The sequence below is a fragment of the Sceloporus occidentalis genome, unplaced genomic scaffold (genome assembly GCF_023333645.1).
Source record: "Sceloporus occidentalis isolate IW3139 unplaced genomic scaffold, rSceOcc1.0.p SCAF_3, whole genome shotgun sequence".
Lineage (NCBI taxonomy): Eukaryota > Metazoa > Chordata > Lepidosauria > Squamata > Phrynosomatidae > Sceloporus > Sceloporus occidentalis.
In genome coordinates this window covers 1,711,407-1,736,187 of record NW_028316983.1, presented here as the reverse complement: position 1 = coordinate 1,736,187, position 24,781 = coordinate 1,711,407, and the positions used below count along the sequence as shown (strand labels likewise).

The window sequence follows — 24,781 nt, the reverse complement described above, 5'->3', positions numbered from 1 at the left end:
TGGTTCTAAGAAGCCTGTAAGCTGCAAAACCTTGTGAAAGGTACTTTGCACTTTTTGGTTGGCCTAATAAAGGTCATCACTGCAATGTGGAGATTTTTTTTTTTTTTGGGGGGGGAGATTTTGCTGTATTTTTCTGCCCAGCCAACATGGCTACCTCTGGATATATATCAGATGGAAGGGGAACAGTTCATATTTGGAAGCTTTTCAAAAAAGGTTGGATGGCCATCTGTTGGGAGTGCTTTAGTTGTGTCTTCCTGCATGGCAGAAAGGGGTTAGACTAATGGCCTTGGGGTCCTTTTCAATTCTAGGTCTCTATGACCACATGATTCTATGATGACCAGCAGGACTCAGAGATGCCAAATGAATGGGAAGAGAGGCTGGCTTTCTCCCAGGCCCATACATTCAGGGCCAAAAGGTTTGCCACAGAGGCCTTTGGGGGTCTGAGCCCTTGGAGGACGCCATTTCCCACTCCTGGCCCAGAGGGCTCACCTTTGATGATGTGCCGAACTATTTTGATGGAGCTTCCCCGCATGTTCAGTATCTGATGGACTCTCTGGCGAATCTGGTTGGAAAAACATCAACAATGACACAGAAAAAGAGAGGCAGTGGAAAAAAACACACATGTTCATTCAAGTGGAAAGAGAAAAGGGGGAAACCGGCACAGAAATCTTTCAGCTGCTTGGAATTTTTATGGATGAACTAAACCTTACAGGAGACTCTCTGCACAAGGCACCAAAAACAGTTGGAGAGGCTCACTAAAGGGAGGAGGATTTAAAGAAAACACAGCTTTCAGGTATGATTTTGCTAACTGTACCAAACAAGGAGAGGCAGCTGGCAGTAGCTGCCAACTGTGGGAAATCCACAGAGCTCTCTAAGCCCATGTGGAGCAATGCCCCTGGCAAAGAAAAGCAGCAAGCGGTGAAGTGAGAGGATGCCTGGAATGGCAACTGGGCTCAGCCCTCCTGTTTCTGCCAGCACAGACCTACAAAAGACCTTTGCTTGGTGTCAGAGAGCTACATGTCTCATGGTGATGGTGATGTTGGCGAAGGAAAGTGGTGATGGTGGAAAAAGGAAGAGTGGGGTATGGATCCATCACCACAACGGTTGCCTTCTGCATCCAGGTTACAAGGTCAGATTAAAGGGATCATTGGGGCCCTGGAGCCATTCCCCAATCTCTGGAAATTTTGCCCCAAATGATAACATCCCCACTATATGATAACCAGTGTGGTGTAGTGGTTTGAGTGTTGGACTATGGCTCTGGAGACCAGGGTTCAATTCCTAGCTCAGCCATGAAACCACTGGGTGACCTTAGTCATAAGTCACAGGTTCTCAGCCTCAGAGGAAGACAATGGCAAACCTCCTCCCAACAAATTGTGCCAAGAGAACCCAATGATAGGTTTGCCTTGGGGTCGCCGTAAGTCAGAAATGATTTGAAGGCTCATAACAACAACAACCACCACCACCACCACCACCACCACCAAACAACACCCCCTCACCCCGCCAACTGTCACTGGATAGACTCAATCAAGAGAGATAGGTAGACTCCTTCAAGAAGCCACAATGGCTGCTCTGAACTTGCAAGACCTGAACAGGGCTGTTGGTAACAGGGTGGCCTGGAGGTCTCCCCTTCAAAGTTGACTTGATGACAATTAACAACAACAACAACAACAACAACAACAACAACAACGGCCATCCAAATCAGAGGCCCCTGCTTCACTTTGTTTTTACTTCCATCACTCTCTGTTGTTGTTGTTGTTGTTGTTGTTGTAATTTGCTAACAAGTCATCTTCAACTTATGCTGAGCCTCTGAAGTAGAGGCCTCCAAATGCAAACGCAGGACAGCCGTGGCATCCTTGGCTGAATCAATCCATCTGTTGTCACTCTGTCCACCTGGCATTTCCAGTCCACATTCTATGAAGGAAAAATTCAGCAAAATTGTGTAAAGGGAGGTAGGCTAACAAAACTTTTAATGCTGGGCTACAGAATCAGGACTCCTAGCAGAAGTCCAAAGTCCAAAGACAGGGCATGGCTGTGGAACAAGCCAGGAGACCCCACGGAAAGAAAGCCTGAAAGAGCAAGTTGGCCAAGTTGTCCTTACCTGTGGGATGCTGGCATTGCAGATTTCCGCTGTGATGTAGCAGATGAGCTGGAGGACAAAGAGACCGGCGTCCAGCCGGCGGAGGTAGAACTCGTCTTCCATGTCATCGTCGATGATCTCCCCACGGCCGACCACGTCCTGGAGGGAAGTAAGCAGGCGGTCAAATGGGATGAAAAAAGATGGCACCTGGCCTGAGAATCCGCTCCCTTTGCTGAAGACTCTTTTCATGAATGCTCAGAGCACTTGGCAAGCTGGAGGACTCTTGGGAGAAGGAGATTGTTCCGTCTCAACAAGACACAGCAAACAACCTCCTCCTCCTCCTTGGCCAGTTGGTTAGCAGCAAGAGGGGTTAAGCCATTGCAACTGAACATAATGATGAAAGAGCTGGATAGAAGGGGGCAAAGCCTCACTCCTGTTTTCTTCTGGGGTGAGGATTCGGTGGGGAGAGAATTCAATCCATTTTCTAACTGGAGGGAACTCTCCTTCCCCTGCTGAGCTTTTCCCCTGCTGAGCTTGGGATCTGTTCCAGAGGACTTTCTTCTAGCTCTATGAATAAGCCACCAAGTTACTCATAGGGAGTAACATGGTGCAGATCTCAAGTTCGAGGAAAAGCTCACTGGGGAAGGAAGCCACAGCAGGACATGGGTGCAAATGGGCCTCATGACCACTGAAGGACATGGCCCCTGTGCCTTCGGCCAATGGGAGGTGGTCCCCCTTGATAGACAAGGTGGTGGCAGCAGCACCATTTGGGAAATATGTTGGTACTCTTTGCCTCTGGGCGCTAAGCACTGTCCTGGGGGTGCAAGACAAAAATCCATTCATTCATTCATTTAAATATTTATCTGTTGTTAGCGGCTGTCAAATCAACTCTGACTTATGGGAACTCTATGAACAAGAGACCTTCAAGGCAAGCCTCTGCTCAGGTCTTGCAAACTCAGGCCACCAGTTGTGGCTTCATGCCCTGTATCTGAAGATTTCAAGACAATATAAAACCCACTTGAGACAATAAATAGCAACATTAATTTTTAAAGAATGAAATATATATTCATCACTTCACACCAGTTAAAACAATTTACAGTAACAATGTGTTTAGCAGGGGCTGCTATGAGGCCAGAGGCCTGAAACGGAGTCCTGGTTCTGCTTTTCTCCAGGAGGGAGGGAGGGAGGGCAAAAGAGGGAATGGAAGGGCACAGTGTCCATCTAAGTGGCCCAAGTGCCCCAGTGGGACATCTGCCACTCTTCCTTCTTTGCAAGCTGAATTGACTATCCTCTGCCCTGCCACACCTGGTCCCCTGCTGGCAGTATCTCATGCCACATCTGACCTTTCACTATCCTCACTCTGGAATTTTGTTTTGCCAACTCTAGGAGAGCTCCTGTCGCTTGACGTGATTTATGGCACAGTGTCCCGGCAGGTGGGCACACTCCGCTGGAGCAATATCTTTCCTCATTAGAGAATGCATGCAAACAAGCCTGCCTTGCCATGGACTGCTTCCTGGCTCCCTTGCACAATACCAGCCAGAGGCAGGGTCCTAAAAGGCGGCTTGCTAGCTGGGAATGAGGGGGCACAGCCACTTCTCCAAGGGTGGGTCTACACCAGCCTAAATAGTCCAGGCCCCAAAGCTGCCCCAATCCCCCCCTCAATTCCCTTTGCATTCTGTAGCAATGCTGGTTGGCTGTTTACACAGCATTCCGCTGAGCATTGGCGCTAGTGCAAGTCATTTCCTATGAGGTCAAAAACGAGGCACCCAGCACACGACTGGATGCTGCATGGTGATCTCAGAGGGAATGACTTGTGCCAGTGGCAGCACCGGGCAGCACAGTAGGATGCATGTGTAAACAGCTGCCCAGCATCGCTGTAGAGCACTCTAGAAAATCCAGAACAAAGCTAAGCCTTTAAAATGAATTCCCCATCACCATGTATGGATACGAGAGCTGGACAATGAAGAAATCAGATAAAAAGAAAATCAATTCATTTGAGATATGATGCTGGAAGAGTGCTGAGGATACTATGGATGGCCAAAAAGACAAACAAATGGGTCCTTGAACAACAGATCAAGCCTTGTCTCTGCTTGGAAGCCAAGACTGCTAAATTGAGGCTGTTGTACTTTGGCCACATCATAAGGAAAACTGAATAATTAGGAAAGACAATAATGCCAGGAAAGGTGGAAAGCAGTAGAAAGAGAGAAAGACCATAGGCCAGATGGTTAGATGCAGTCAGGAAGAACATGATCCTGGGGCCACAGGACCTGAGCAGAGAGGCTGAGGACAGGGCATCTTGGAGATGTCTCATCCATAGGATTGCTATGAGTCGAGGATGACTCAAAGGCAGTTAACAACAACAAGGCAGGGGTGGCCTGTATTTGATGTGGAACTGGTCTCATGCTGTGTTGAGTTGGGGCTTTGGCCCTGCATCGTGAAGACAAGTTGCAGCAAGGGTGAGGAGAAACCGGTCCATAGGGCTCATGTAGACATACCCCTAGTCACAAGGCAACACATCCATTCTCTATACTGGAACATTCAGAGCCATGCAACTCTCCGCCAAGTCTATAGCTCTGAGCACTCCCAGGACAGACAGCAAAAACAGGAGGGCTCCCCGGCTGGCTGAGACCTGAGCTTTCTTTCCCTAGTATCCTAAAGTAAGGAAGGAGCTGAAGGGCCAAGGCATGGTCAGTGCTGGAACCCACTGTGCAAACATTCACCCTGTTGGGAGATTGCAACCTTTGCATGCCTAAACTCTCTGCACATTCTCCCTCTAGGAGTAAAGGAGTGCTTATGGCAAACCTCCTGTCTGTCTGTTTCTTTACACACAAGACACAGACACAGACACACTTTTTCCAAGTCATGTAGGCATTTATTTTGTTCTCTCTCCTGGCCCATCTAGATGCTCATCTCTCCTACTCCCTGACTACTATGAAATTAGGATGCTATCCTGAAGAGGTACTCCATTTCTTCCTCCTAATATGTTTATTTTCTTCTTGTCTCACCTATCAAGTAGCTGAAGCTGTGTATATGGTTATGCACAAGTGAGTTGTGAGTAAAATGACTTTTCATACCTTTTAAGGAAGAATTAGTTTAATTTGTTTTATTCAGCTAGATGCACCTGTGGGGAAGGTGGCTGGTCTTGCTTTTCTAGGTTTCTGCCTTAGCACAGTTTTAAACTCTGATAGAGGGTTTCACCAATTCTTGATTTTTAACTAAACCCAACACATCCAATCTCTGTTAAAAAGGGCTCATCAATGGAGAGTCCTCCACTTCTGCACACATCCAGGCCACCTATGCATCTCTGTGCCACCTTCAGAACATCAGGGATGGTGCTGATACTTCAAGGAGGAGGGGAGTATTTTTCATAATTCTTTTGAAGTGCCCAATCTCTCTGAAAGCCCATCTCCCCCTATATGAGCCTGCCTGGCTTTTACGATCCTTGCAGGGATGGCGAGGGCTTCCTCTTGGTCCCACCACTGATAGTCATGTTTGGTAAAGAGAAGACATGAGGAGATTCCTAGGCTGTTGAAATCCATCCCACTGGAGGACATGCTGGTTCCTCCTCCTTCTGCCGGTGGGCAAAGACCTTTGTATTTGGACAGGATTTTGGCTATCAACTGACAGCTTATGGAGGGTCTTTCCAATACAGGTGGACTGTAACACTTTTAGCCATATTGCCATGTATTAAATGATTTAAAAACTATTTTAAATTATTGCTGCCCTTAATAGCAGGGTATAAATACCATAAAATAGATAGATAGATAGATAGATAGATAGATAGATAGATAGATAGATATATTCAGTTAGAATCATAGAGTCACAGAGTTGGAAGAGACCCCCAAGGACCATCCAGTCAAACCTCCTTCTGTTGTGCTGGAAGACACCATCAAAGCCCTCCCTATGACAAACAGCCATCCAACCTCCAAAGAAAGAGACTCCAACACCTTCAAGGTAGCATCTTCCATTGTCAAACAGGTCTTACTCTGAACTATTCAGAACTTTTTTTTCCAGCTGTATTTTATGTTGTGAACTACCACTGGGTTCCAGACTGGGAGAAAGATGGGGTCCAAAATCAAATAAATAAAAATAAATTGATGATATTTCCTAGTTTTCCAATCTGAACCTTCCCTTCTACCTTCTGTTTCTTTCCAGTTACGAAGCCTGGACATGCTAGAGTACCAGTCCAGCTTGCTGGAGGCCCCCACCCTCCAAAGAAAAGGAATTGCAATGCAGTCTAAAATCCAGGGAGGGAGATTTCTTGCCCATGATTTCTGCCCATTTGCCTTGACAGCCACCTGATTTTTAAAAAAGAAATATGAGGATGGCATGGCTTTTCAGAGCCCATCATAAACTCTGGCAGGTCCGTCTGAAAGGTTGAGCACATGATGTCCAGAGAGTGAACTGATCTGGAGTCAAGATTGGCCAATTTGTGCAGGAGAGCAAATGTGGAGGGATCCCTTCCCAAATATGTGCTGCAGGAGCAGCAGGACACGGATTTCAAAGCTCTGGCCAAGGAATTAGGCAGAAAACATTCATCAAATGCAGTGCATACTGGGATGAGCAATGCCACTGGGCCTTTTTCAAGGACCTGTTGACAGGAACACCCTTTTGGATTCCCTCCCAAGTGTAAGTCTGTTTGCTGTGCCAATAACTAAATGGTGACACAGGCTATTCCCCCCTCTCTTCTCTTCCTCTCCTCTCAAGCCCGTCAAGATGCCATCCTGCAAATGAGTGCTCAGGTGCCATTCCTTATCTGTGGCGAGATGCCCCATGCTGATGGGAGAAGACAGCTCGAAGATGGGCTCCCGTGAAGCTCCTCTCAAGCTAATGAGGACCGACTGGCAGGGAGGGAAGAATGGCAAAACGACACCTCTTGCCAACAGAGCTGCGGAGTATTCCTGCCCCTGGACCTGAGCGAGGCTTGGGTTTCCCTCACTCTCGGTCACTCCCAGCTGGAAAAGAGGATACTGGGCTCCTTGAGTTCAAGGAAGAAGAGTGACTATTCACTTGTTATACTGAAGGCTGCAGGGGACTTCTTCCCCTATTCTCCATAGCTAAAGAAAAGCAACTCCGCTTTGTCCCAGTTGGGATCAGCACCAATTGTCCTGTGGTTCACCTTTTTGTGGGTAGGATGTACAGTTGCTACCTGTGTGTATGTGTGTGCATGCAAAATGTATGCACTCCTAGATCCGTTTTCCCCCTAACTTCCAGGATTTTTCTAGATGCTGGACTACAGCTCCCATTTGGAGCTGAAGGCCACTTGCAGACTGGTCCTGAGTAGACCACAAGCTAAACATGAGTCAAAAGTAGTATGCAAAGGGATCTTGTAGCACCTTTGAGACTCATTGAAAGAAAGAAGCTGGTAGCATGAGCTTTCGTAGACCTGGATCTACTTCCTCAGATGTAAGGAGGAAGTAGACTCAAGGCCATGACAGCTCATGTTACCAGCTTCTACCTTTCAATTAGTCTCAAGGTGCTACAAGATCCCTTCGCATACTGATTTTCCAGACTAACATGGCTATGTCTTTGAATTTTACCCAGTCAAAAGTACCCAGGCAGTACTCAAAACAGCTAAAGCAATTCTAGGCTGCATCAACAGCACTACAGTGTCCAGAGCAAGTAAAATCCGAGTGCCACTCTGTTCTGCTTTGGTCAGACCTCATCTGAAATATTGCATCCAGTTTTGGGCAGCATAGTTTAAGAAGGATGTATCCAGAGGAGAGTGACTAAAATGGTGAAAGGTCTGCAAACTAAGCCCTATGAGGAAAGATGACTTGGATAGGTTTAGCTTGGGGAAGAGAGGTGATATGATAGCCATCTTTAAAGACCAGAAGGCCTGTCATGTAGACTAGGACATGACCAATAGATCCATGTTACAAGAAAAGAAAATTCAACTAAACCTTAGGAAGAACTTCCTGATGGCAAGAACTGTCTGACAGTGGAAGAGATCTTCTCAGGGGTTGGTGGACTTTCCAGCTATGGATGTCTTTGAACAGAGACTAGTTGGCCATCTTTCAGGAGTATTTCAGTTGTGGATGCCTGCATGGTAGGAGAGTGGACCAGTTGCCCACTGAAATCCTTGTGAATTTTAGAGGAGCAGCAATTCACCTTTTAAATAGCTTGCAGCCAAGCTCCACAAGACTGCCAGCTTAATATTAAAAACAACAATAACAGGAACACTGTTTTTCAAAACTAGAGACTTTCTGGACACTTCTCAATATTCATGTAGCATTTCCTTATATGTTTGGCAGCCCAGAAGATGCTGGGGCATAAAAACTCTGCACCCAAACTTGGCTTAAAAGCTGGCTGGAGGAGTGGAAACAGGAAAGAGTAGGGGTTCTTCAAGAAGGCAATTATAAACCTGATAGTAGTGCCACAAAACCCCGATCCAGACGCAAGGCACAGGGAAGGTCCCTCGCATTCGGGAACCTCCTTCGTGAAGGCTGGGACAGAGAGTGCCATGGACGCTTGGGCTGAGACACTACATTTGGGGTGCATAAAGTGAATTCCGCACTGGCTAAGTAATGCATTAACTGTGCTACTCAACTCTTGTTTTGAATGTCAACACTGAGTAACTCAACAAAGATATTAAGTGTGCAACTGAATGTGTGTGCAATGTGCACTGCATGTTCATCCTTAATGTGTATTGCACACCCATGTTCAAGTGCTCCTTAGCATGCATAGCTCTGCTTCCCCAACTTCCAACTGGACACTCAGGCCCTGCATCGTAGAAAAAACTCCAGTTGTCTCTGTAAGGGAATTTAGGCAGAAAGAACAGACCAACGGGATGCCAGCCCCTAGCTATGTCACTCGTTGCCCATGCAAACAGGCAGATCCTCCTGCCTTCCAGAGAAACTGACATGAATGCCAGAGAAGCTCATGTAGCATTTGCAGCTGGACCTTAGCTCCTTGCTGCATTATCTCCTGCACACCACACGTTTTCTCCCTCCATCGGGGGCTAGATAGCAAAGGGGATATAGGGCTGCACTCTCAGGCAGCCATGGAAGTTACAGGCTGTGGCATGAAAAAGACCAGAGTCCAGCACTGAAGGTCTGAGCAACTGAGAAAGCCCACCCGGCCTGGGAGGTCTTTCTGAAGGACCTGCGTTCCTCACACTCTGCATTAACCCCTGTCATTATCTTCTGTCCTCAATGCGATTCCACGCAGCTCAAGCCATTTCCGGCCGTGCTGAAATGCCAGGTTAATTTCAAATCTCCGTTTAGGCTATCAAAACCTACGGAGGCAGCTCCCCTTCCAGGATCCCCATTTCTCCCTTTCAAAGATGGAATGACTTAACCGTGGCACAATTAGCATCTAATTTGTAAGTCATTACGGCGCAAAGTATCCGGTGAGAACGTTTTATTGAATAAACCTGCTGAGCATAATTTTCCCTCACAGAACTGAGAACAAATGCACAGAGCCATTTCCCACCTCAGTCTCCCCTTTTGCAGAAATTGCGGCCAGAGCCCTGCAATTACACCTTGCGAGTTAAGAGATGAGGGGGCTGGCTGTCTTTTCCCAAAGAAAGGATGAAAACAGATGGAGAGAAGATGAGCCTTTTACCCACAAGACCCTACACAGAGATCCTACCGGGGGGAGAACAAAATGGACCTAGAATCCTAGAGATGGAAGAGACCCCAAGGGCTATCCAGTTCAACCCTCAGCCATGCAGGAATACACAGCTAAAGCCCTCACTATACAGCATCTGCTTAAAACCCCAAAGAAGGAGACTCCACCAGCCTCCCAGGCAGTGTATTCCACTCTCAAAGCAGCTCTAACCTAATGTTTAAGCAGAATCTCTCTTCTTGGAATTTGAGTACTTTATCTCTGAAGCCTTTGTCGCTGCTATTTTCATAGACTCATATAATCTCAGAACCAGAAGGGCCCATGAAGGCCATCCAGTATAATGCTGGATAGGTTCCAGGGTCCCCATTACTTTCAAGTCCATGGGAAAGCATTTCACAGTCCATTCAACTGCTGTTGTTATGGGCCTTCCAGTTATCTGTGTCTTATAGCAATTATAAGGTGAAATTATCATGAGGTTTTCTTGGCAGAAATTGTTCAGAGGGGGTTTGCTTTGCCTTCCTCTGAGGCTGAGAGAGTGGGACTTGCCTAATGCCACCCACTGGGCTTCCTTGGCTGAGTAGGGATTCAAACCCTGGTCTCCAGAGTCATAGTCCAATGCTCAAACCACTACAACACAGTTGCTCTCTCATTCAACCCCAGTGAAGCAAAAGGTGAACCTCAGTACATTCAACTCTCCTAAAATTGGCAGCACAACAGCAGTCCATCTGAAGAAATGGGCATCCTCATATGCTGGAGGAAGATGATAGCATCTGGATGCCAACAAGCCTCTTTTGCACTGTTTAACATTTTATTCTTCCTTGTGTCCCACCATTCCACAAGAACTACAGCTGAAGATGCCAGCAATGCCTCACTAAAGGCAACAAGACGATAGAGGCATCAATATTATCATTAAAAACAGTGAGGCAACTCCATCTCACCTCCTATTAAAAAAAAGCAAGAATCAATAAATATCAAAACAGTTTAGAAGGTCACTTTGAAGAGATGTGCATCCACACCTTTCTTAGAGGAGGAAATAATCCAACTGGGGGGGGGGTATTATTAGCCTAGAGTGAGGCAAGAGAAACTCTTCTGCACACTTGCCAGATGGACTCCATCTTGCCAGGGCTCCATTGCAGCTTATTAGTGAGAACTGGCATCTGGCCTCAGGTGACAGGCAGCAACAGAGACGGGTGTCATCAGCAAAGGGGTCAGACCCCATTCCAAACACTAAAAAGACCTCTCCCAGCAACTTGACACATATTCAACATAAGGGGAGGGCAGGACAAAGATCTGGGGACCACCACACAAAAGGCCACTTGGACACCTGTCAGGAAGGACTGGAACTATGGCACCAGTCCTCCCCTCACTCAATATTTGATCCAGCTGAGCAGTCGAAGTAACACAGTACTGGAGATACCTGCCTTCCAGTCTTATCTTGCACCAGGGAGTAACAAGGTGGACAACTCGCCCTTCCCTCCAGCCACAAGGAGTGACCTTTTACTAAGCCCAACAGGAAGGGTCCAGCAAGAAAGGTTTGGTCTTCCTCACATGAAGCTAGGAGCACTGCCTGATCAGACCACTGCCTTCCTAGCCCTGCCTCGTGTTTCCCACACTAACCAGGCATTTCCAGGAAGCCCACAAGCAAGACGCAATGGCCAGAACCATGCTGTGGACTGACAACAGCCTAACCTTCAATTATGTGCCATGGGAACTCCTGTATCTCCTTGTGCAATGCTTCTGGTCTGAGTGAGGCAGGACAGCCAGACTGACCTCTGATCGGCAGTGCCAATCCCTCTCATTTCTGGCTAAGAGGATGTTGCAATGACCATGGAAGAAGGAGTAGATTGAACTCCCTGGACCGCCAGCATAAATATGGCATATTATTACTCCTCCCAGAGCCTCTCCAGAGCAGTTCCTGCTACAGAGAGGAGGAGGAGAGAGGTAGCTGGGCAGCCATTTTGAGTGGTGACTGTTCAATTTTTTTTTTTAAACTCTAGGGAGAGTGTGCTTGTTGCAGAGGAGGTGGAGCTTCAGTGAGTCACATCCACCTGGAATATTGTGTCCAGTTCTGGGCATCACAATTCAAAAAGGACATTGAGAAACTGGAGCATGTCCAGAGGAGAGCGACTAAAATGGTGAAAGGTCTGGAAACCATGCCCTATGAGGAACGACTCAGGGAGCTGGGGATGTTTAGCCTGGAGAAGAGAAGGTTAAGAGGTGATATGATAGCCCTGTTTAAATATTTGAAAGGATGTCACATTGAGGAGGGAGCAAGCTTGTTTTCTGCTGCTCCAGAGAACAGGACACGGAACAATGGATGCAAGCTACAGGAAAAGAGATTCCACCTCAACATTAGGAGGAACTTCCTGACAGTAAGGGCTGTTCAACAGTGGAACACACTCCTTCCTCGGAGTGTAGTGGAGTCTCCTTCCTTGGAGGTCTTTAAGCAGAGGCTAGATGGCCATCTGTTGGGAATGCTTTGATTTGGATTTCCTGCATGGCAGGGGGTTGGACTGGATCAGGGCCCTTGGGGTCTCTTCCAACTCTATGATTCTATGTTTTATGATGCTTTACCCTCTGTTAGCAGTTGAACAGGATATGGATCAATGAGAAGAGTAAACCTCTCCTGCTATTGCTCTCTGTGAATGGTATTCTGCAGTTTTCTGCCTCTGATTCTGGAGGTAACACAGAGATGTTATAACTAGCAAGCCAGTAATGAAGAGCAGAGGAGGAGGTTGTGTGTGTGTGTGTGTGTGTGAGAGAGAGAGAGTATGAGAGAAAAGTGGAATAGAGTGGAAGGGGAGCAAAGAACACTTACATGCTTCTCGCCTTCTATCTTCTTATCAGCCACCTGCACTGCGTCCAAATACTTGAAATATAACTCCATCAGTCTATCAACCTACAGGAAAGGTATGGAGGGAGAGGGAGAAAGGAGAGAGCCCTGAGCATGTAGGAAACAAAGGAAATCTGCCTTTGCCTGGCCATGGCTTTATCTCCTCAAGAACCAGAAGCAACCACAAAGCAAGTGACACACCTCCATCTGGGAGAACTGGCTTTGCCTTCCATCTGCTGGGACCTTGGGACTCAGAAAACACATAGCCTTGAAGCAAAGCCCTTCTTGATTTTCTGTCTCAAGAATCTGGGGCATGAAGATCCAGGGGCTGAAGAGCACATCCATGCTCTGAAGCTGCAAACTCTCCTGCCTATTCAACCCATTTCCCTAAAAGTGTCTACCTTCTGTGCTTCCTATTCCTGTTCACCATTTTCTTAAAATGGCTGCGCTTCCTTCTCTTGAGAGTCCACCAAAGAAGAGGTGAAGGCAACAGCCTTGCCCTGGGCCTTGTTCCTCTCAGCAACTGATGTTCGGAGGTAGACCGTCTTTTGCCATGAATGTTCCATTTAGACGCTATCACTCATTGCCATGGCTATCCTCTCTCACTGCTGCTTTCTCCTCCTCCTCCTCCTCAGTCTGTGAATTCCAGGGGAGGAGGGATTTTTTAATTAATGTTGCTCCAAGAGAAAAATTTTAAAAGCAGCATGGGTACATTAATTGTTGTTCTTTGCAGAACAAAATCAACAGAAGCCCACCTTCCCTCGAGAGTCATTCTGAAAGTCCCACCGGAAAGGCTGACTTGCATACGATTCAGTTTGGTTCCCTCGAGCGGGACATCCCTGGGTTCCCAGCGCAACTCTAATTGATTCTCAGAAAGAGATGCATTCTGAGCCAATATTGTTTTGGAGGTCACTGGAAGCACAAACCGCTCAATCCGCTCATCCCAGGCGTCTGCTTTCAGGAGGGCAGCCGTCTCCAGATCAGGCACCTCCAGGAAGGGAGCCAAGGGCAATGGGATGGCCGTTGGTGAGCCAAGCTTCCTCTTTCTGTGCACAAAGATGGGAAGGCCGCTGCTCATTGTGAGCAACAGGACCAGAAGCCCTCTTGTGTTTCCCGATTCCTGGGCTGATAACCTTCTCGGCTTTGATTCTGCTTTTTCATAAAGCAGCTGCTGGGGCCCTGGAGGCCACAGGGATGCCTGGTGGACTGCATGATAGGGCATCAACACACTTCTGGCTTCAAAGATAAGCATGGAAGCATGCCACCATGAAGAAAAGCTAGGAAGCCATTAAAGCAAATGCACCAGATCCTGCCTTATGTTGGAAGCTCAGCAGGATTGATACTTGGATGGGAGACTGCCAATGAATATCAGGTGCTGTAGGCTGCGTTTCACAGGAAGGGGCTAGCAAAACTATCTCTGAGGATTCCTTACCTAAGAAAAGCCTATGGAATTCATTGGGTCGCTAGGCCACTCGAAGAAGGGTGCTCTCACACATGAGAGACTATGGGAGGTGATGGAGTCATTTTGACACCCCCCGGGCTTTGAAGGGCCTCACCCTCCACAGAAAAATTGACTTGCTTTGCCCACAATGCCCCCCCCCCCCCGCGGAATGGAGGGAACGTCACATTTGGAGCATTTCTGGGTTAGTTTAGGTTTTTCCTCCTAAAAGGAAATGATCCAAAAGCTCCAGGCCACTTTCAATTGAAAAAAAAAGCCTCTTTGTGGCTTAAAATGACCCAGAAAATTTAAAATTGTCCCCTATGAGCCATATAGGGCATTTGGTGCTACGAAAAAAGGCCCATGGGCTACACCTCCCTCACCCCGTATTAAGGTGACAACTAGCCCCACCGTGGGCGACAAAGGTCACGATGGAGGCCTGAGCAGGAGAAGCACCAGGAGGATTGTGCCCCATTCATTAGTGGAAAGTGTGTCTGTGTTCATGTGCATATGTCCCATCTGGACCTTCCACTGCAGCAGTGCTCCACTCAGAAGCCAAGAGGGCCAAGGTTCCCCACCAAAACCACCCATTCCTGGCCAGCCCACCCTCTCTCACCTTTTCGCTGTCGTTCTCCGTGAATTTATTGAGCAGCCGAGTCCTCTGCTGACCCCGCAGGTTCCTCAGCAGGGAGGCCAAGATGGAGCAGACATGTTCTGCAGGACAGAGAGAGAAAGAGAGAGACTTGAGTTAGGGAGCTGCAATCTCTCAACACACAAAGACAAACATATGTGCAAGCACAGGGTTTCTTTCCCATCCTTGCAAAGATCACAGGGTCATTCCCACTCCTGTATGAGGACTGACCCACCAGCTACCATCTCCCCCCTTTTAGAGGTGCCTCTCTACCTCCCCAAGTCATAAAGCAAAGCATCCACTATTGGGATATGGTGGTGGTGGTGGTGGGGGAAATCTGTACTGGAAAAAGGGTCTCCTGACACTGAAACTTTTATTTAGCTCCAGCAGGAGTGGGTTCTGCAAGGCGGCTGCTCAGCTCTATTCACAGAAGGGCCTTTGTGCCGAGCATGAAGTTTAGACACAAAAGCAGTGCAAAAATAATGAGCTTTTTTGCCTGCTCTGCAGCCTCTCTTGGATTCTGCTGACAGGTCAAGTTCGCTGCTGCTTGAGTCGTGGAAGCAGAGGAGGAGGAAGAAACGTGTTGCGGGGAGTTTTGTTCTTCTGCCTCCCTGCATGACCCCAGGCTTGGCTGCCAGTCAGGCCAACAGCTTTTGGAACAGAGTCTGCTCCTTCATCCTTGGCTGTGGAGTCGTAGGTCCAAGGATTTAAGTGAAAACATTATTTTATTTCTTAAAACAAAATAATGCTGCTTTTTAGAAGATATGTTCTCAAGGTGCCTTAAGCACTGAAAGTTCAACTGTTACAAGAGAACAGCATAGTTTAAAATACAAAATAACCATTACTGTACAACAAGTTGAGATGGGTACCAAAAATTCAGGGATATGAAAATAGTCTCTGTTTACTGGAAGGGTGGGGAAAGTGTAGCCTCTGGTCCAAATGTGACCCCAATCCCCCAGGCCTCCAAGGACACCTCATGCCACAATGTTTAAAAAATGTCAGGCTGTGTGTGTGTGTGTGTGTGTGTGTGTGTGTGTGTGTGTATATATGTGTGTGTGTGTGTGTGTGTGTGTGTGTGTGTGTATGTATATATATATATATATATATATATATATATATATATATATGGCCTGACATTTTTTAAACATTGTGGCATGAGATATCTATCTCCTGCAAACTTCGGAACCAAAAAAGATGGCCAGTAACTAAAGCAAATTGATTAAGTTATTTGCTGCATTGGGAAAGCAAGGCAAAAGGAAGCCTCAATGGGAAGAGAGATCCTGTAGCACCTTTGAGACTAATTGAAAGAGAGAAATTGGTAGCATGAGGTTTCGTAGGCTTGAGTCTCCTTCCTCCAATGCATTTGGTGCAGCGGAAAGCCCAGGGACAAACCTATATAGCAGTCTGTGTGTGAGAACGTCCATAGCAATGTAAAACTTGGTGGGTGCGCAGATGAGGTGACAAGTTCAGTTTTAACAATAGTCATTGGGGGACAAGGCAAGAGGAAGGATGGTGCCCCAAACTAAGGTAATAGACAACCATATGAATGAGTATTGGGATGTAGTGTGGGAGCCAAAAAGCAGATGTGATGAAATGGCCACACCACATCCCTATACTCATTCATATGGTTATCTATTAACTTTGTCTTTAGGCAACATCCTTGTCTTGCCCCCCAATGAAACTGAACTGGTCACCTCATCTTCACACCCACAAAGTTTTGCATTCCTATGGACATTCCCACACAGAGACTGCTTATACGGGTCTGTCCCTGGGCTTTCCACTCCACCAAATGCATCAGAGGAAGGAGGCTCAAGTCTATGAAAGCTCACACTGCCAGCTTCTATAGAATCATAGAATCATAGAGACGGTAAGGACCATCCAGTCCAGCCCCATTCTGACATGCAGGAAATCTCAATCAAAGCATCCTGACAGATGGCCATCCAGCCTCTGTTTAAACACTTCCAAGGAAGGAGACTCCACTACACTCAAAGGGAGTGTGTTCCACTGTTGAGCAGCCCTTATTCTCAGGAAGTTCCTCCTAATGTTGAGGTGGAGTCTCTTTTCCTGAAGCTTGCATCCATTGTTCCGGGTCCTGCTCTCTGCAGCAGCAGAAAACAAGCTTGCTCCCTCCTCAACATGACATCCCTTCAAATATTTAAACAGGGCTATCATATCACCTCTTAACCTTCTCTTCTCCAGGCTAAACATCTCCAGCTCCCTAAGTCTCTCCTCAGAGGGCTTCATGGTTTCCAGACCCTTCACCATTTTAGTCGCCCTCCTTTGAACACACTCCAGTTTCTCAACATCCTTTTTGAATTTTGATGCCCAGAACTGGACATAGGATTATTCCAGGTGGGGCCTGATCAGAGCAGAATAGAGTGACACTATGACTTCCCTTGATCTAGACGCTATACTTTCTTTTTAGCTGCTGCATTGCACTGTTGACTCATGTTCAACTTTAGTCTACTTGGACTACTATATCCCTTTGACACGTATCCTTCAGTTAGTCTCAAAGGTGCTGCAAGATCCCTTTGCATAATGATTTTCCAGACTAAAATGGTTAAGTCTTTGAATTCAATGGGAAGAGAATGCTACATACAGGTGGAACACTATCCTCCCAGAACATACCTCCCATGAAGCCTCTTGCCTCACACCTGAGGATGGGAGACTCCAAGGGAGGCTCTGAGGAGATGACCTCTGGAGTGATGTGGGGTGAGAAGGGAAAACACTGGTGTTCCTTTAGCTCTTATGGATGTCTTTCTACCTATTTGTACCACAGACAAAAGCAGCTCAGCTCTGTTCTCAATCCAAGGGTCTTCAAAAAATATCTGGCCATAAACTTGGAGGAAGGAGGACTAAAGATCGGAGAAAGGAGTATCAGCATTCTAAGATATGCAGATGACACCATGATACTAGCAGAAATCAAAGACTTGTAACAACTGCTGGGGAAAGACAAAGAAAAAAGTGTCAAAATAGAGTTATGCTGAACATTAAGAAAACAAAAATAATGACCACAGAGGATTTACATAAATGCAACCCAGATGACAAGGAGATTGAAATAGAAGAATTTAGAAGAAGAGTAAGAGTGGGAAGGGCAGCTATGAAAGAACTAGACAAGATCTTTAAGTGCAAAGGTATAAGACTGAACACTAAACTCAGGAGCATCCAAACCATAGTATTGCCCATCACCATGTATGGATGTGAGAGCTGGACAGTGAAGAAAGCTGATAGAAAGAAATAAATGCATTCAAGATGTGCTGGGGAAGAGTGCTGAGGATCCCATGGATGGCCAGGAAGACAAAGAAATCGGTTCTGGAAAAGACCAAGCCTGAAAGCCAAGATGGAAGCCAAGATGATGAAACTGAGGTTGTCCTACTTTGGCCACATAATGGGAAGGCACAACTCACTAGTGAAAACAATGGTGCTTGGAAAGGTAAAGGGCAGTAAGAAGAGAGCAAGGCCACATACCAGATGGATGGGTTCAGTCAAGGAGGCCACAGACCTGAGCAGAGCAGCTGAGGACAGGGGGGCTTGGAGATGTCTTGATGGCCGCAATGTATCTCCAAAACCGATTGCCAACGAAAGCAAACAATAAAACCCATTCGAACTATGGCACAACAGAAAGCCAAGTACGGACCATATGAGAGATTTTTGGTTCATTAGTTTATGCTCATGTCCCACAAGAGAGAAGGTCCAAACTAGATGACAAAGTGGAAGAAGGCATAATGGTGGGGTGCGCGGCTGAAAGTACAGGATATAGAATCCTGAACCCAAAAACTGTAAAAATCACAGCAAGAAGTGTTGTGTACTTTGATGAAAGTGAAAAACCAGGCATGGCATGTGCAACAACAGAGTACACACAGACAGAGACAAAAGATGTAGACCAACTACTGAAATACTGGTCTAGATTTAAAGAGGAAGAAGGGAGCACACAAACAGAAGGGGAGAATGAGCAAACAGAGCCAGGTTTGGAACTGGATGTCAGTAAGGAAGCAGACTGGGTTCCAGAACCAGAGCTCAGGCGCTCATCTCGAACAAATAGAGGACTGCCACCTCTACGTTTTTCCTACATTGCGAGGGCAGAAGTGCCACGTGAATGTTCTACATCAAAGGAAATGCCTGCAGATGTCTTTAACAAGCCTCTACTAGAGATAAATGTCAGTTCCTGAGAAATAAGATGAATCTTGTCAGATGAAGACAAGCATTGGTGAGAAGGGCTTGTTTTGTAGATCTATGTTTTCTTTCCTTGAGAAGGGGGGGGTATCTTCTAGCAGAAACATTGATGTCTATCTCTATGGTCATTTGGTCAGCGTTCTTGTGAAGAGGTCACTTCCCATAGCCCTCCCTTTTCTGGGGGTCAAGTTTCTTGCCCTTTCCTCTTAGAATCATAGAGTCATAGAATCATAGAGTTGGAAGAGACTGCAAGGGCCATCCAGTCCAACCCCATTCTGCCATGCAGGAAACCCAAATCAAAGCATCCCCGACAGATGGCCATCCAGCCTCTGTTTAAAGACCTCCAGGGAAGGAGACTCCACTACACTCCGAGGAAGGAGTTTGTTCCACTGTCGAACAGCCCTTACTGTCAGGAAGTTCCTCCTAATGTTGAGGTGGAATCTCTTTTCCTGGAGCTTACATCCATTGCTCCAGGTCCTATTCTCTGGAGCTGCAGAAAACAAGTTTGCTCCCTCCTCAATATGACATCCCTCCAAGTATTTAAACAGGGCTCTCATATCACCTCTTAACCTTCTCTTCTCCAGGCTGAACATCCCCAGGAGTTCCCTAAGTTGTTCCTCATAGGGCTTCATGGTTTCCAGACCCTTCACCATTTTAGTTGCCCTCCTTTGGACACATTGCTCCAGTTTCTCAATGTCCTTTTTTAATTGTGGAGCCCAAAACTGGACACAGGATTATTCCAGGTGGGGCCTGACCAAAGCAGAATACAGTGGCACTATTACTTCTTTTGATCTAGACTCTATACTTTTATTGATGCAGCCTAAAATTGCATTGGCCTTTTTAGCTGCCGCATCACACTGTTCACTCATGTTCAACTTGTGGTCCACTTGGACTCCCAGATCCCTTTCACATTTACTTTCATTCAGCCAGGTCTCCCCCATAATCCTATATCTGTGCATTTTATTTTTCCGCCCTAAGTGCAATACCTTACATTTCTCTGTGTTGAATTTCATTTTGTTAGCTTTGGCCCAGCTTTCTAGTCTATTCAGGTCATTTTGAATCTTGATCCTGTCCTCTGGGGTATTAGCTACTCCTCCTAATTTGGTGTCATCTGCAAATTTGATAAGTATGCTCCCAATTCTGTCATCCAGGTCATTGATAAAGATGTTGAATAGCACTGGGCCCAGGACAGACCCCACTGGACACCCCACTGGTCACTTCTCTCCAGGATGAAAAGGAGCCATTGTTGAGCATCCTTTGGGTTCGGCCGGTCAACCAGTTACAAATCCATGTAACAGTTACTTTGTCTAGCCGACATTTTACAAGCTTGTTTGCAAGAATATCATGGGAAACCTTGTCAAAGGCCTTACTGAAATCAAGATATACTATATCCACAGCATTCCCTTCATCTACCAAGATGGTAATTTTATCAAAGAAAGAAATTAGATTTGTCTGGCATGACTTGCTTCTCTGAAACCCATGTTGAGTTTTTGTGGTCCTTTTCCTCTCTCTGCTCTCTCTAAGCATGAAAGCAGAAACCAGGTTATGCTGCTAAAGATGCTTTTACTTCTTTCTTACACACAGGAGAGTCAGCAACTCTTCTACCAAGTACAGTTTTCTCTACTCAATAGTTATTTTTATAGAACCTAGATGTAGCAATAAAGTAAGCTTCTTTTTACCCACCAATGTATCCTGAAGCTCAGATCCAGTAGATTTTAACCAAATATCTGTGGAGTACATGCTTGTTGCTGTTGGTGCTGCTGCTGCTGCTAAACTTTCTTGGCCACAAATACCCCCCCCCCCCCAAAAAAAAAAATTCTAACAAAGATCAGCTTGAAGGCAGTTAAGAACAACAAAGTATGTTTTAGCCACATATGGTTTTGCTGACCTCTTTTTATCTGTAAGCAGCTGTGAGTTCAACTTGTGGTGGAAAGAAGGGGCATACATAAAATTATTGATGGATTGGCTGTTGTCTAAGGCAAGGGTAGGAACCATGAAGCCTCCCAGGCATTGAAGGACTGCAGGTGCCAGCCTCCTGCCTCACCATTGGCTATGCATGTGGGTGGGGGGGGGGCTGCTGTGAGCTGCAGTGCTACAACGACCAGAGAGACACACAATTCCCATCTCCGATCAATCTAAGGGCTTCTGTCTCTCCCAGAACTACTAGAATCTAATGTTGGTAAGATGAGATGGGGATGGAAAGACTTAGAAGGTCAACAGAGAGTCAACCCTTCCAGCACAAGGGCACTGTGCCCTGAATCCTGCCCATAACTATGTCCAGGATCTGCAGTCCTGCTCTCTTCTGACTCAGGGAGCCGGGTCCAAAGAATTGAGCTGAGCCCAAGGAATAGAGAGACAGCCAAGAGACACACAGATGGACAGCTACTTTCCGGACAGGGAAGAGACCTCAAATGGCAGTTCCAGCTTTTCCAGGCTGCCAATCTGGCTGATTAAGATGGATGAGGTAGAAGGGGCCACAATATTTGCCTCTGCTGCCTCCTGGGAGGAGAAGGGTGCCAGCGTTTGTTATTTCTCAGAGAGGCAATATACTGTGGAGAGGGATCATCTCCTCGTCACTGTCGAGACAGATTAACGTTGAGTTTCCACAGCAATGCTTGAGCCCTGGGGCCACAAGAAGCCTCGATCAATTGCACAGACAACCACCACCCGCATGCACACATGCTGGAGTGGGTCTGCCAAGGAAAGGGCATCGGAGGCCCAAAGGGCCTCTGCAAGAAGTGGCTGAGATCCCGATTGACGGGAAGAGCCCTTCCTTGCCATCCTTTGCCCCTCCTTTGGCCACATGCTCCATATTGACAAAACAGAGAAGAGCCTGAGGTTGTTTGTGGCATGTGCACAAGTTTCATTAGCTGCTAATAAATGTCGCTCCCTCTGCAACAGATTTCAGCCCAAGGAGGTGCCCATTTTTCATGCACCAAGGTGAGGGAGTGGGGGCGGGGGAGAGCCACTGGCAGAAAGAAAAGAGGCAATAAACCTGTTATCAGGTGATGGGAATGCTCAGGGCCTCCATCATTCCTGAGGAACGAGAGGAAGAAGGGAGAGACAACGAGAGATGGACATCAATGCACAACCTGTGCCAACCCAATAGTTGGAACTGGGCTGGGCTGCCATAGCACGCATGACAGGGAGAGTTTAAAATGAAAGCATTCCCTTCCATAAGAATTCTTCCTCATCAATGAAATTCTTCTTTAGTCCCAAAGTTTCCAGCATTGCATCAGGGACGTAGTCAAGGGGGGGGGGGAAGTCTTGGGGTCCGGACCCCCCTTCCATTGGATAAAATGAATGGTGTGTGCCGCCATGCCGCTGCACCCAACCCCCATTATAATGGTGGCACTTAGTCTGGACCCCCCCCCCCCCTTCCCAAAATCTTGGCTACGTCCCTGACTGCATAGAGTGAAATTCAACACGGAGAAATGTAAGATACTTCACTTAGGGTGGACAAATGAAAAGCATAGCTATAGGATGGGGGACACCTGGCTTAAGGAAAGGATCTAGGAGTCCTAGTAGACCACAAATTGAACATGAGTCAACAGTGTGATGTGGCAGCTAAAAAGGCCAATGCAATTCTAGGCTGTATCAATAGAAGTATAGTGTCTAGATCAAGGGAAGTCATAGTGCCAATCTATTCTGCTTTGGTCAGACCTCACCTGAAATAACACTGTGTCCAGTTCTGGGCAAAACAATTCAAAAAGGAGCGTGTCCCAAGGAGGGCGACAAAAATGGTGAAGGGTCTGGAAACCATGAATTCCTATGAGGAAGGACTTAGGGAGCTGGGGATGTTTAGCCTGGAGAAGAGAGGTGATATGATAGCTCTGTTTAAATACTTCAAGGGATGTCATATTGAGAAGGGAGCAAGCTTGTTTTCTGCTGCTCCAGAGAACAGGACCCAATGGAGCAATGGATGCAAGCTCCAGGAAAAGAGATTCCACCTCAACATTAGGAGGATCTTCCTGACAGTAAGAGCTGTTCGACAGTGGAACACAATCCCTCAGTGGAGGATGATGGAGTCTCCTTCTTTGGAGGTCTTTAAGCAGAGGCTTGATGGCCATCTGATGGGTATGCTTTGATTGAGAGTCCCTGCATGGCAGAAGGGGGTTGGACCGGATGACCCTTGGGGTCTCTTCCAACTTTATGATTCTATGATATATATATATATATATATATATATATATATATATATATATATATATTCTCTATCTAGAATCATGTGCCTTCAAGTAATCTGTTGACTTATGGCAACCCCATGAATTCCATCGTTTTGTTAGGGAAGGAGTACTTGGAGGGGTTTTGCCAGTTCCTTCCTCTGAAATGCCCACACAATAGCAAACCAGCACTCTCTGTTATCATAAAGGAATGTAAGTGAGGATAGGGAATCACCCTCCCAGCCCTATTTTTTTTTTAGCAGTCCCCAAGAATTCTGTGAGTTTCTTTCTTGTAGCTGGAGAAAGAAAGGATGAATTATTAACTTCTCCGAAGCTCTGGCTGGAGGATCGGGAAACTGAAAATCAACTTCCCGTACCTGAAGAACAAGAGCAAAAGGGAAGATGTATTTCAACACACAGAGACACAGACACACATCGAGCAGGGACAACATAAGAAAATGCAAAGCATTTGCAAACTATTGAGATATAAAGAAAAGACACAAAAGGACACCTTTCCTTGGCCAAAGACCCTACTCTCCTCTCTTGCAATCCTGGGACAGGTCTGCACTCAGCTCCAAACTGATGAGAAGGGCCAGAAAATCCCAGATTTTGCTCCTTTTCTGATATGAATTTGGAGAGCCATGCATGCTTTGTTCACTCCAGAATGGTTCCTGTCAGCTGCTGGTGCAGTGAGAGACTTTTTATACCAGTTCCCCAGATCCATTTATTTTAACCCAGTATAAAACTGGAAAGAGGAGGAACACAATTCTGGGACATTGCAGTCTGGATGGATGTGCCCTTAGTTCAAGTCCAAACTCCAAAACTCTCCTCAAAGAAGCTGGGTGGCAGGAATGGGGAAAGTATGACCCATGGGACCCCGCTTGGCTTGAGGGGAGGTGGGAAAACGCACAACCGGAGCCAGCGCAGCATTTGGCAATAGGCAACCCCACAACCGTTGAGCTTTAAAATGGGAAGTCATTTATTATTGTTAGGGTTAGTTATGTTTCACTGGTTTGTGTTGATTGTTTTTTGTGTTATTGGTGATATATGTGTGTGTGTATTTAATATCTAAAAGCTGTAAGTTGGGGGTAGGGGGCTATTTTTGTTTAGTTTGCAGGCAGGTTTTTAGATTAAGAGAGGGGAAATGGTTTTAAATGTTATGTTTGCAGTCAAATGCGGTATGGGTTTTTGCTATTTTAAAACTAATTAAATTATTATTAAAAAGTCCCCCTCCACCCAAAAGAAACAGCACAACAATACCTTCTGTTATAATTAAAGGAACACAGAATCATAGAATCATAGAGTAGGAAGAGATCACAAGGCCAATCCCTTGCCATGCAGGAACTCGCAATTAAAGCATAGCTTAAGGTGTGCATCACCGACATCCTTTGCAAACACACACACACACACACACACACACACCCCAAAGTCAATTGCTCCTCCTGGGACCTTTTCACGTTACACAATTATAGCACTAGGGTTCTACTTCTACTGCCAAGGCTTTGCCCATTGAAATCCTGGTGGCGCAGGGAGTCCTGGAGGCGCAGTGGTTAAATGCCTATACTACAGCCACTCACTCACAAACCATACGTTTGCGAGTTCAGTACCAGTGAAAGGGTTCAAGCTCAACCCAGGCTTGCATCCTTCCGAGGAGGTTGCTAAAATGAATACCCAGATTGTCGGGGGCAATTATCTTACACTTTGTAAACCGCTTAGGGACTGCTTAAGTGCACTGATAAGCAGTATAGAAATGTACTTGCTATTGCTATTGCTATAAATCCTGGGATTGGTAATTTAGGGCAGGGAGTATTTAGAATTCACAGCTAGAGAGCTGTCATGCCTCACCAAACTGCAAATCCCAGGAAAATAGAGGATGGACCCTTAGCAGGGAAAGTGG

At 46.4% G+C, this 24,781-nt stretch overlaps 1 protein-coding gene across 1 annotated transcript in view; it reads right to left on the bottom strand.

Moving 5' to 3' along the window:
* The window catches only part of CTNNBL1 (catenin beta like 1), a 142,614-nt gene that overhangs the window by 4,735 nt on the left and 113,098 nt on the right, over nt 1-24,781 (bottom strand). Inside the window, exons 12-15 of the mRNA XM_089513425.1 lie at nt 14,534-14,631; nt 12,465-12,545; nt 2,099-2,236; nt 490-562 (exon numbers count right to left, since the gene is read on the bottom strand). Coding sequence (XP_089369551.1) covers nt 490-562; nt 2,099-2,236; nt 12,465-12,545; nt 14,534-14,631 — 390 coding nt within the window. The remainder of the gene's footprint in view (nt 1-489; nt 563-2,098; nt 2,237-12,464; nt 12,546-14,533; nt 14,632-24,781) is intronic.